Source organism: Puma concolor, chromosome C1 (genome assembly GCF_028749965.1).
Source record: "Puma concolor isolate L17-30 chromosome C1, mPumCon1.1.hap2, whole genome shotgun sequence".
NCBI classification, from domain to species: domain Eukaryota; kingdom Metazoa; phylum Chordata; class Mammalia; order Carnivora; family Felidae; genus Puma; species Puma concolor.
The window spans coordinates 35,431,017-35,444,110 of record NC_141674.1 but is presented as its reverse complement, the minus strand read 5'-3'; the positions used below and the strand labels follow the sequence as shown (position 1 = coordinate 35,444,110).

General features: G+C 39.6%; 1 protein-coding gene across 3 annotated transcripts in view; it reads left to right on the top strand.

The window, feature by feature from the left end:
• Positions 1-13,094, top strand: part of EIF2B3 (eukaryotic translation initiation factor 2B subunit gamma) — a 125,501-nt gene that overhangs the window by 85,984 nt on the left and 26,423 nt on the right. For all 3 annotated transcript variants that reach the window (XM_086716794.1, XM_025932703.2, XM_086716795.1), the window contains 2 exons: positions 10,508-10,635; positions 12,398-12,588. In XM_086716794.1, coding sequence (XP_086572920.1) covers positions 10,508-10,635; positions 12,398-12,588 — 319 coding nt within the window. The remainder of the gene's footprint in view (positions 1-10,507; positions 10,636-12,397; positions 12,589-13,094) is intronic.

Sequence of the window (13,094 nt, the reverse complement as noted above, 5' to 3'; positions counted from 1 at the left end):
GGGATGAAAAGAGATGTGATGATAGCTCACATCTCACATCATCAGCAGAAGTAATGTGATTTTTCAGTAGTGGAAGCAGAGATGAGGATTTCTATAGCTGACCAAGTAGAAAAGCTATAAGGTAAACTGGGGAGAAAAGAAAACCTGCACTCTCTTTGACAAGAGAAGTTTAGTAACTGAGCTGTGTGATCTTGATATGTGTTTACCTTTCTGAACCTTACTTTTCTCATCTAAAAATTGGGAATAATAATACTTGGCGTTTATGATTCTTGTGAAAAATACTTGTAAAGAGCTGAGAGCAATAGTTGGTGCACAGTAAGAACTCAAAAAAAATTTTTTATAGTTTACATTCTACATTTTATTTACCTTTTTTATGCTATTACATGGTCCTTATACTATCTATTTTTTTCTTCTCAATTTTTATTTAAATTCCAGTCAGTTAACATACAGTGTAATACTGAACTCAGGAATAGAACCCAGTGATTCATCACTTACATACAACACCCAGTGCTAATCACAAGTGCCCTCTTTAATACCCATCACCCATTTAGCCCCTCTCCTACTCACCTCCTTCTGTCAACTCTGTTCTCTATTGTTAAGAGTCTCTTACGGTTTGCTTCCCTCTCTGTCTCTCTTTTTGCCTTCCCCTATGTTTTTGTTTCTTAAATTCCACCTATGAATGAAATCACACGGTATTTATCTTTCTCTGACTTATTTCACTTAGCATAATACACTCTGGCTCCATCCATATCCTTGCAAAAGGCAAGATTTAATTCTTTTTGATGGCTGAGTAACATTCCATTGTGTATATATACCACATCTTCTTTATCCATTCATCAATCCGTGGACACCTGGGCTCTTTCCATAGTTTGGCTACTGTTGATAATGCTGCTATAAACATCAGGGTGCAGGTATCCCTTTGAATCTGTATTTTTGTATCCTTCGGGTAAATATCTAATAGTGCAGTTGCTGGGTCATAGGGTAGTTCTGTTTTTAACTTTTTAAGGAACCTCCACACTGTTTTCCACAGTGGCTACAATCAGTTTGCATTCTCACCAACAGTGCAAGAGGGCTCCCATTTCTCCACATCCTCACCAACAGCTGCTATTTCCTGTGTTGTTAATTTTAGCCATTCTGACAGGTGTGAGGTGGTATCTCATCGTGATTTTGATTTGTATTTCCCTGATGATGAGTGATGTTGAGCATCTTTTCATGAGTCTGTTAGCCCTCTGGATGTCTTCTTCGGAAAAATGTATTCATGTCTTCTGCCTATTTCTTAACTGGATTACTTGTGTTTGGGGTGTTGAGTTTAATAAGTTCTTTATAGATTTTAGATACTAACCCTTTATCAGCTATGTCATTTACAAATTTCTTCTCCCATTCTGTAGGCTGCCTTTTAGTTTTGTTGATTGTTTCCTTCACTGTGCAGAAGCTTTTTATCTTGATAAAGTCCCAATAGTTATTTTTGTTTTAGTTTCCCTTGCCTCTACCTATGTGTTTAGTAAGAATTCACTATGGCTAAGTCAAAGAGGTTGCTGCCTGTGTTCTACTCAAAGATTTTGATGTTTTCCTGTCTCACATTTAGGTCTTTCATCCATTTTGAGTTTATTTTGGTGCATAATATAAGAAAGTGGTCAGGTTTCATCCACATGTTGCTGTCCAGTTTTCCCAACACCATTTATTGAAGGGACTATCCTTTCCCATTGGGTATTTTTCCCTGCTTTGTCAAAGATTAGTTGACCGTACAGTTGTGGGTCCATTTCTGGGTTTTCTGTTCTGTTCCATTGATCTATGTGTCTCTTTTTGTGCCAGTACCATACTGTCTTGATGACTATAGCTTTGTAATATACCTTCAAGTCTGGAATTTTTTTTATGTTTTTTTGTTTTCTTTTGTTTTTGAAAGAGAGAGAGCAGGGGAGGGGCAGAGAGAGAGGGAGAGAGAGAATCCCAAGCAGGCTTCACGCTGAGTGGAGCCCTCAACACAGAGCTCAATCTCATGACCATGAGATTATGACCTGAGCCGAAATCAGGAGTCAGAGGCTTAACCTACTGAGCCACCCAGGTGCCCCCAAAAAGTTGTTTTTAAATTCTGAAACAGTGAGTTAGACTTACCATAATTATTTTTATTTTTTAAATATCTGTTTATTTTCAGATCATGACCTGAGCAAAAATCAAGAGTCAGATGCTTAACCGACTGAGCCACCCAGGTGCTCCTTACCATAAGTTTTTTTTGAACTCAAACATTTAATAAATACCCAAATATATTCTTTGAGTGTTTATTGGATTGACATAAGCCTAAACAGTCTTTCCAACCTGTAGGATGTGAACATGTTTTTCTTTCTCAAGCCATAGCACCAACATTGAAAATTTACTCTCATAGAAGTTTTCAGTATTTTTGTTAAAAAGGAAAAGGGTAGTGGCACCTGGGTGGCTCAGGTCATGATCTCAGTTTGTGTGTTTGAACCCCACGTCGGCCTCTGCTCTGAAACTTGGAGCCTGCTTTGGATTCTCTTCCTCTTTCTCTGCCCCTCCTCTGAGCACTCGCTCTCTCTCTCTCTTTCTCAAATATAAATCAACGTTAAAAAAAAAAAAAAAGAGGAAAAGGGTATCACAGAATACTGTATATATACCAGGTGCCTAGCTTTAACTAAAATCAGTACCTTTTAATCCAAAATAATGTCCTGTTTACTATTCCATATATATCTATTTACTTTGAAGGCAAAAGAAAAAGAAGCCTGAGAAGAAAGCATGGGTTAACTTCGCAATCACCTTACCTTCCCAATTATAGCTCCTCTGCAAGAGATGAGAAAAGAGGCAAGAAAACCCAAGCCCTTAATATTCTGCCCTGCAAGGGTGCCTCAGTGGCTCCGTCGGTTAAGCATCTGACTTAGCTCAGTTCATGGTCTCACAGTTCAGGTGTTCGAGCCCTGCATCAGAGAGCCCCTCCCTCGCTCTCTCTCTTTCTCAAAAATAAATAAAAATATAAAAAAAAAAAATTCTGCTCTGCAAACTTGAGTTCCTGGCCCTATAAAAGTACGTTTCCTCTTCTACCTCTTTCCTAATTAATATTTTGAAGGACTGACTTGAGGTAGAGGACGCTTAGAGGATTTTAAGTCTTTTTTGATTTGCTTACAAAAACAAAATGCAAAAGTAGCTAAATATTTCCCTTTGCCATGGACATCATTTTTAGGCCTTCCCTGGAAGCTTGTAGCCACAAGGAGGACCCAATCAGAAATCAAGGCAAAAATGCTAAAAATATCAGACTTCATCAGAACTAATAATTATGTATTTTTTCAAATATTGGATTTTTTAATTTTTTTTTAACATTTATTCATTTTTGAGAGAGTGTGAGTAGGGGAGGGGGAGAGAGAGGGAGACACTGAATCCAAAGCAGGCTCCAGGCTCCAAGCTGTCAGCACAGAGCCCAATGTGGAGCCCATGAACTGTGAGATCATGACCTGAGCCAAAGTTGGACACTTAACCAACTGAGCCACTCAGGTGCCCCTCAAATGTTGGATTTTTACTGGTAGTAATATTAGTAATAGAGAAACATATTTAGAGTTTATTACAATTCCAAATCAGGAAAGCTCTACTTTCTATATCCAAGAATTAGAAGAAGAAATTATTCCCAGCTCTCTAGCCTAGGGGGTTGACACTCAGTTGTTTACACATTCATTCAGAAATATTTATTCAAATAAATATTTATTTAGCACTTACTATTTGTAAAGACAATAAGCAAAAAATTATAAATCCTGTGGAAAGTACTATGGTTGCAGGAAACAGAGTACTAGTTAATATAGTATAGTGGAAAGAGTCATGGGCTTTGGGATAGATATGGAGTAAGTTTCGGCTCTGCCAACTATAAAAGCTGTATTAACTTTAAAAAAGATCTTAGTCTTTCTAAGCCCTGATTATCTCACTTATAAAAATAAGGGCAATAGTACCTACCATGAGAATTGCTGTAAGAATTTGAGATGATATATATTAATTTCTTAGCATAACACTCCAAAGTGATAGGGATTTGGGGCACCTGGGTGGCTCAGTTGGTTAAGCATCTGACTCTTGATCTCAGCTCAGGTCATGATCTCACGGTTCGTGAGTTTGAGCCCCACATTGGGCACTGTGCTGACAGTGCGGAGCCTGCTTGGGATTCTCTCTCTCTGCCCCCTTGCTCCCCACTTGTACGCACTCTTTCTCTCAAAAAAAAACTTAAAAAAAAATTTTAATGATATGGATTAAAAAAGGTTATATAATTGTCTTTGCTGTGAGAGTATAGAAGCCTACAAGTGTTATGAAAGGCTTCCAAGAAGAGAGATTTGAGAGCGATCTTAAGGCTCAATAAATTTTCACAAAGTGAACACACCCTAAGGAGATAAGATCAGATCTGTACTTTAGTAAAAACCACAATATCCAGGGGTGGATAGAAGGAAGAAGAGACATGATCAGATTATATTTTAGAGAGAGTATTCTGTCTACAATATGAAGGACAGAGTTCAAAAGGTAAGACCGGAGGGAGTAAGACCAATTAAAAGCATTGAAGGAATCCAAGTGAATAACAGTGCCTTAGGCTAGGTGGTGGCAGTAGAGATGGAGAGGAGTTGACAGTTATTGAAAGAGATTTAGGGCATAAAAATCAGCAATGTTTGGTGAATGGTTATGTGAAGAAGGAAGAAGGAAAAGTCTGGTAATTACTAGATCTCTAGCTTGGGTGGCTAAATGAAGCTTCATGTCACCGAGCAAGATAAGCAGTGTTGGTGAGGGAGGTTTGGGATGATGATGGGTGCAGTTTTAGACATTGAGTTTAAGTTATCTGTGGGTCATCTAAATGGCATGGTCCATCAGAGAGCTGGAAATGTGGGACTAAAGTAAAGGAGGGAGGTCTTGGCTATGGGTTCACATTTGGGAATGAGCAGCAAAGAAGCCAGTAAGCGATAATCTGCCTCAGGGAGACGAATAGCATGAGAACAATCAGAGGGCAAAAAGAAAAATACCGAGAAACACCAAATATTTTAGGAGAAACCGAGAGAAATAGGAACAGATCAAGAGAGTGATAGCACAGAAAGTAAGGGAAGAAGACATAAGGAATGGCCTATGACTGTGGAATTTGGAAAATTCAAAAAATATAAAAAGAAAATATTACCCATAATTCTACTACTGTGTAATAACTGACAACATTTTAGTGTATTTCTTTCCATTATTTTATTTTTATATATACATATACATACTTGAAATCATGCTGTAAAAATATCTTGTTTTTTCTTTATTCAGTATTATTCATGAGCATTTTCCTTTCATTAAAACATTCTTACAATCAGTTTTGCCTATATGATATTAGATTATTATTCATTTATTCAGCAAATATTTATTGAGCATAATGTGTTTTCCTTGGATAGATTTATAGAAATAGAACTACAGGGTGAAATAATATGACTGAAATTTTGGGGGTGATAGTGGGTTGGTCTGGAGCCAATAGCCAAGAAAGAATTCTTGAAGACGTCTTTGGTGCAAAAAGGTGATTTTATGAAAGGACAGGACCCGTGGCAGGAAATGCTACACTGGGGTCGTGATAGGTAACTGAGTGTATACCCTCAGGTTGGGAGGGGGTTAGGGATAGAGTGAGTCTCTAAGGTATTTTGGAAGCAAGGTTTCCAGGACCTTGAGAAATTAGGTGTTGTTAGGAAAATGCCATTTATTACCGATTGGTAGAACCTCAGCCATGAGACCCTTCAGATGTATATCACGGGGCCATAAGTTTGGAGTATGATTGCCAGCATATATCTTGGGGCAGCTGAGATAAAGGAAGTTTCCAAAGGAATTTTTATATGTTAAGGTAGACTCAAAGGTTCCTGGGGGGTCAGGATAACGCTAAGCCAAGATTCTCTTTTGCCCCTAGCAAAGTGTCATCATTGAGGCAGCTGAGCTCCTAGAGGGAGGTCACTCTGCCGGTTTCAAGGACTTGTCAGTGGGCTATAGGGAGTAAGGGAATTTAATTTTTCATGTGCCGTAGTTTCCCATATCGCCATGGTAAGCACTTAAACCCCTTTCCTTTGTTCTTGGGTAGCCAGGAGTGTCCAAGGAGTATCACATATATCCCACCTGGGTGCTGTTAGCCTGTACTTTGCCCTCAGCTTGCTCCACACTCCCTCATTATCTTCATTATCTTCAATACTTTTTCTATGTGTTGCCACTTTTCAGAAAATATTTTACTAGTTTATACTCTGACTCCCCTTGTATGAAAGTAACTGTCTCAAAGCACCCTTATCAGTAATGAGAATTATTTTAAATCTGCTGATTTGATTCAGGGAGAAATTGCATCTTGTTTTAATTTTTATCTCTTTAAAAGTATTTTTGAACCCTTCTATCTATCTGTTAAGGATATTAATCTTTTGTCTTACTGGTAGCAACTATTTTTTGTCTTCTTAATTTGGTAGAGTTGTTTGCTTATAGCTAGTCAGAATCTGTTGTTCTCCTTTGTGATTTCTTATTTCTTGGAAGCTTATAATTCATGAGATGAGGCATCCTTCTAGGAAGGCTGTGTATAAGAGGGAATGGGAAATGTGAGGTTGCCCGTGCCCAGGGCAGTAGATCCAGCCACTTATCTTCATTCAGCCCCAAGGACAGGATGTTCACAAAGGTTCACAGTGGCCTATCCCTGTTCTTGGCATAGCATTGAGCTGCCTCTACTTTGAGTAGGAAGCAGGAAGAGTAAATTTGTCCTCTGTAATGCTGCTGAGCTAACTGCATTATGGGGATTGACCTGATGCTGAGCGCCAGCAGAGGCAGGTGGGACCTGGCAGGACTGCTTCATGTCCTCTCTTTAAATCACTGTCTGATCTCCGTAAAGGGCTCTGCCGTAAGGGGCTGTGTGCCAAGGCTTGTTTACTTGCTTCTTGCCATGATGGTTCTGTTTGGCCCATAATGTAAATATCATGGCTCTGAAATCCCCCAGCTGTCCATGCTTTGTCATTTCTTCAAAGGGAACTGACTTGTTTTCCACCAGAGGGGGCCAAGGAACATTTGCTACCCACACTGGTTTGGTGCATTAAAGAGGGAGAAAAAGAGCTAAGAGTAAGTGTTGTTTCATTCTTTGTATTCATATGGAAATTTTTAATCTCCATCAAAGGATCAGGAGAAAAATCACATTGAAATTCAATACAAGAGCTTCCAGCTTACACAGAATTTTTCAAAGATGTCTGACTTGATCCTTTAAAAATGACAAAAACCATGAACTGTGTAGCTCCAGGGTTCATAATTTTGCTTACCCTCCTCAGCCTCTGCCTCTGTCTTGCCTTCCTATCTGTACTCCATCTGTGTGGTCCCATGTCAGCCTGCAGAGCTTCTTTGAATGGGAGTGGGGGAAGGGCTTGAAGTATGCAGCAGCAGTTTATTGGGCTGCTTATACATTAAACCACATTTTCATCTTTCAGAGTCTCCCTGTCTTCAGTCTCCTTATATCAGGCCTATTTCCACTGCTACCAGAATTATCTTACTAAGAACTGAAACTGATTATGTCACTTTCTTGCTTAAAAATCACCAGTAGCTTCTCAGTCCAGACTAGAGACTGCCACAAAAGGCTTCCATGATTTGGCGTCCTTGCCTACCTGATCAACCTCATCTCCCTCTACACTGTTCCTTTTAAATCCATGATCAGGCTGCTGTCCGCTGGATTATGAATTCTTTGAAGTCAGAAACAGTATATTTCCAAGGCCTAGCACAGTAAATGGCATATTAATAGATGCTTGTTAAATCCTAAATAAATTAGTGATTTCAAATTCTGACAAGTTTACAGCATGAGAGAGAAAACTAAAAATCATGTGCTGGTCTCTTACCCTTCTGTGCTTTTAATTCCTTTGCTAAGTATAAATCAAAAGCATACTTATTGTACTAAGGATCAGGTCCCTTCTTCCCTGTTCCAGATTACTGGTCATTTAGACCCAACATTCTGTCTCAGTACCCTCTAGGAATCACCATGTCTCCTGCGACCCAGGAAGGCCAAATAAAGGAGAGCTCCAAAGCTCTTGGCCAAGATTGCTTACTGCTTATAAAAATGTATAAAAAATAGTGCTGGAATTTTTTTGGCGTTCTGAAAGTTCTTCTACACATTGATCTGTGATCTGATTTTCCATAAGTGCTGTCCTCGACTGATCTGATTACATGAAAGTAAATTGAAGTTAACTTTGTTGGAGGAATTCCTTGATAGCCATTGGTGAATAAGTACAACTGTCATAAGGAAACCTACTCTTTTTTTTTTAATTTTTTTAATGTTTATTTATTTTTGAGAGAAAGAGACACAGAGTGTGAGCAGGGGAGAGGCAGAGAGAGGGGAGACACAGAATCTGAAGCAGGCTCCAAGCTCTGAGCTGTCAGCACAGAGCCTGATGCGGGGCTTAAACCCACGAACTGTGAGATCATGACGTGAGCCGAAGTCAGACACTCAACCAGCTGAGCCACCCAGGCGTCCTGAGGAAGCCTACTGTTAAGTAGATGGGAAGATGAAATCTGCATGGGAAGTACCTAGTCATTAAAGTGAATTTTATTTTTTTTTATTTTTTATTTTTAAAAAAATTTTTTTAACGTTTATTTATTTTTGAGACAGAGAGAGACAGAGCATGAACAGGAGAGGGGCAGAGAGAGAGGGAGACACAGAATCTGAAACAGGCTCCAGGCTCTGAGCTGTCAGCACAAAGCCCAACGTGGGGCTCGAACTCATAGACCGTGAGATCATGACCTGAGCCGAAGTCGGACGCTTAACCAACCAAGCCACCCAGGCGCCCCTAGAGTGAATTTTAAATTTGCAGAGTCTGAATCCAACCAGGAGAGTAGTACCATAGAAGCTGAGAAAAAAATGAGAGGCAAGAAATTTAGGAATGTCCTAAAAATGTAAAATTTCATAATTTACACAAATAATGAATCACCTGTAATTCCTCTACTCTAAGGGAGTATAGAGCAGAAATCATATATATAGTCTTTGAATAATACACCTGTTGATATTAGAAAAGTTTTTTTAAAAACTCATCATGATGGGGCGCTTGGGCAGTTGAGTGGCCGACTTGATTTCATCTCAGGTCATGATCCCAGGGTCATGGGATGGAGCCCTGTTTTCTCAAAATAAATAAGTAAACTTTAAAAAAAAATTCTCTCTCTGCCTCTCTTCCCTGCTCACATGCTCTTTCTAAAATAAAATGAAAAATTAAAAACTCATCATCATAACAGATTAAAAGGGAAAAAATATGTTGAGCTCCATAGACATAAAACAAATTTTTTAAATAAAATTCAATTCCCAGTCATTGATGAAAGCTTTTAGCTAGTTAGAAATAAAAGAGAACTGGGGTGCCTGGGTGGCTCAGTCGGTTAAGCATCCGACTTCGGCTCAGGTCATGATCTCGTGGTCCGTGAGTTCAAGCCCCGCATCAGGCTCTATGCTGACAGCTCAGAGCCTGGAGCCTGTTTCAGATTCTGTGTCTCCCTCTCTCTCTGACCCTTCCCCATTCATGCTGTCTCTCCCTGTCTCAAAAATAAATAAACGTTAAATTAAAAAAAAAAAAAGAAATAAAAGAGAACTTCCTTAACCTATGTACATAAAAGGTATGTGCAGAAAACCTATGATATGTGTGGACTGTTGGCTATAAAGCATGAAACCCAACATCTACATGCAGAAGACAATCAATAAATGGTAGCTTTGATAATGAAAAAAAAATCATCAGTCTACATGATAAAATACTAGAATTTCCTTTAAAATCAAGAACAAATAAAGATTACTACGATCAGTGCTTCCAGTCAGCATTATACTGGAGATTTTAGCTAATATAGTAAGACCATGAAAAATAAATGAAAGATATACAGATTAGAAAGGAAGAAAAAAAGTGGTGTTCTCATAGTTGGTATGATTGTCAGAATCTACAGATAAATTACTAGAATTAGTAAGATTGTTAGTGAAGCAATTGGCTATAAGATTAAAATACAGAATAAATCAAATTTCTAAAACCAACAAGAAGAAGAAAATAACTGTTTAATAAAAGTCACTGTTTATAATATGAACCAAAAATATAAGATATTTAGGATTAACAGAAGACATGCAAGGCCTTTATGGAGAAAGTTTTTTAATGTTTTTTAAACAACTTTTTTCAAAAGACAAGAGCATTCTTCCTTCTCAAGGGTTATTGCCAATTAAGAGTCAAGGCCCTATGTTAAAGTACATGCACATACACAAACACATGTGCACACACACCAGGTAGATAGGACTTTGTAAAAGACTATTTTCTGAATAAATCAGGGAAGGGATTCTTAGATTTAGAATACTACCCTCCCCCCCTCCAGCCTGAAGCTGATAGAGAACTTAGATCTTCTGCTTCTCCAGAACTACCAAATCCAGGTCACTTTTGATCTCTGTCAGTCCCATGGTGGCATGACAGGAAGGAATTTGGCTTTTACTAGCATACACAGAGTTTCTGATCCCATAGGATCCAGACAGTCAGATTTCTCATATTTGACCCCTTTTTCTTCCTAGATCAATCACTTCCATCCGGAGTGAACTGATTCCATACCTAATAAGAAAACAGTTCTCCTCAGCTTCCTCACAGCAAGGACAAGAAGAAAAAGAAGAGGATCTAAAGAAAAAGGAGCTGAAATCCTTAGGTCAGTGTTTGGGTTGGTGCAGTAAGGTAGGGGTAGCAGCACCTTTGGAAAGAATAACTGGGCAGGATGCCTGTCTCAAGGCAACAGTGTCTTGTCTAACCACTAGGGAAGACAGGGTAGCTGACACCCTACCGTAAGGTCTGGGTAGGCTTGCTCAGTCAGACTCTGCCGCTTATGCTCTTCAGGGACAGGCTAATCATGCCTCAAGTCCATTCTCTGGTTCCTAGCTCTGGTTTGACTATGTTCCTCACTAGACTGTTTTGAGTAAACTCTGCCCCCCACTTCTTAGTTCGTCTGTTCTCTAGGCTCTGGGCAGCCCTACTCCTGACTAAACTCAGTCTCTTCTGTCAAAGAAAGAAAGATGAAGGAGTATACAATTACAGTTCAACAAGAGGCCAACCAGGCTGTCTCCTTTCCAAGATGTAGGGGCAAGGTCTGTCTTGTTTGCTGTCATATCCCTGCCTAGTCCCTGGCCAGTCCTGGGCTCATAGTAAGAGTTCCAAAAACAAATTTATCAAATGAATAAATGGAGACAATATAGCACGATGGTTAAGATATCAGGATTTGGATTTGAAATCTGGATTTGAAATCTGACTCTCCCTCTTATTAGCTCTATGACCTGAGATGAGCCCCAGTTTTCTTATCATAAAATAAAAGATCTTACATGGTTGTTTTATGAGCTGAAAAACTGGGGCCCAAATAACTCAGGTTCCAAGTCTTGTGCTATTTCTGTCATAGCACAACTACTAGATATGGTAATAGAGGCTAGCAGCACAAAGCCAATATGGCTGGTCACTAAAGCCTGGACCCTTGCTTATGTTATGTCATGATTTACAAGAGCCCTCTATTGCATTTTCCCTGGTAGTACTTGATTATTGGTCAAACTTGCTTTTAGGACCTTTGTTTTGTTTTGTTTTGTTTTGTTTTGTTTTGTTTTGTTTTAATTTACATCCAAATTAGTTAGCGTATAGTGCAACAATGATTTCAGGAGTAGATTCCTTAGTGCCCCTTACCCATTTAGCCCATCCCCCCTCCCACAACCCCTCCAGTAACCCTCAGTTTGTTCTCCATATTTATGAGTCTCTTCTGCTTTGTCCCCCTCCCTGTTTTTACATTATTCTCATTTCCCTTCCCTTATGTTCATCTGTTTTGTCTCTTAAAGTCCTCCTATGAGTGAAGTCATATGATTTTCATCTTTCTCTGACTAATTTCACTTAGCATAATACCCTTCAGTTCCATCCACGTAGTTGCAAATGGCAAGATTTCATTCTTTTTGATTGCTGAGTAATACGCCATTGTAGATATATACCACATTCTCTTTATCCATTCATCCATCAGTAGACATTTGGGCTTTTTCCATACTTTGGCTATTGTTGATAGTGCTGCTATAAACATGGGGGTGCATGTGTCCCTTCAAAACAGTACACCCGTATCGCGTGGATAAATGCCTAGTAGTGCAATTGCTGGGTCGTAGGGTAGTTCTATTTTTAGTTTTTTGAGGAACCTCCATACTGTTTTCCAGAGTGGCTGCACCAGCTTGCATTCCCATTTTAGGATCTCTTTTTAAGGATTTTTGTAATCCTTTTTAAGGGTTTTCAGATGTTCAGGAAAGCATGTTGCCTCTTTTAATTTCACTTAGTCTTTCAGGTTGTAGTGGGACTTCAGGGTCCATGCTGCATGACTGAGTTCCAGGGAGAGAGATGTGAGTTGTATCTCTTTGAAAACATAACTTGAGCCTCTATTTTCTCTGTTTATTCTGAAGATATTTACAGCTTTATAAAAGAAGACAATACACTGACCTTTGCTCCCTATGATGCCTGCTGGAATGTCTGTCGAGGAGACAGGTGGGAAGACTTGTCCAAATCACAGGTGCGCTGCTATGTCCACATCATGAAAGAGGGGCTCTGCTCTCGAGTAAGCACTCTGGGACTCTACATGGAAGCAAACAGACAGGTAAGAGGATGGGTTTAGAATAGAAATCATGGGGGGCGCCTGGGTGGCTCAGTTGGTTAAGTGTCCCGACTTCAGCTCAGGTCATGGTCTCATGGTGCATGGGTTCAAGCCCCATGTCGGGCTCTGTGCAGACAGCTCAGAGCCTGGAGCCTGCTTCAGGTTCTGTGTCTCCCTCTCTCTGATCCTTCCCCAGCTCCCACTCTGACTCTCTCTTTCTCTCTCTCTCTCTCTCTCTCTCTCTCTCTCTCAAAAATAAATAAACATTAAAAAAAAATTAAAAAAAAATAAAAAGAATAGAAATCGTGGGTGCCTCACTTCTTCATTAGTCCCAGTGACTTATTCAGAATCCCTCTCATTCCCAAGGTTGAGCAAGACCTGACATGTCAGGGGATAGCATTGGGGTACCCAGTTACAGCAAAAGGGGAAGCAGAGAGCCTAGTCCATAGCGGTAGAGCCTCTGGTTCCAAAGAAGGGCTGAGATTCTCAGAAAGGCTAACTTTGGCCTC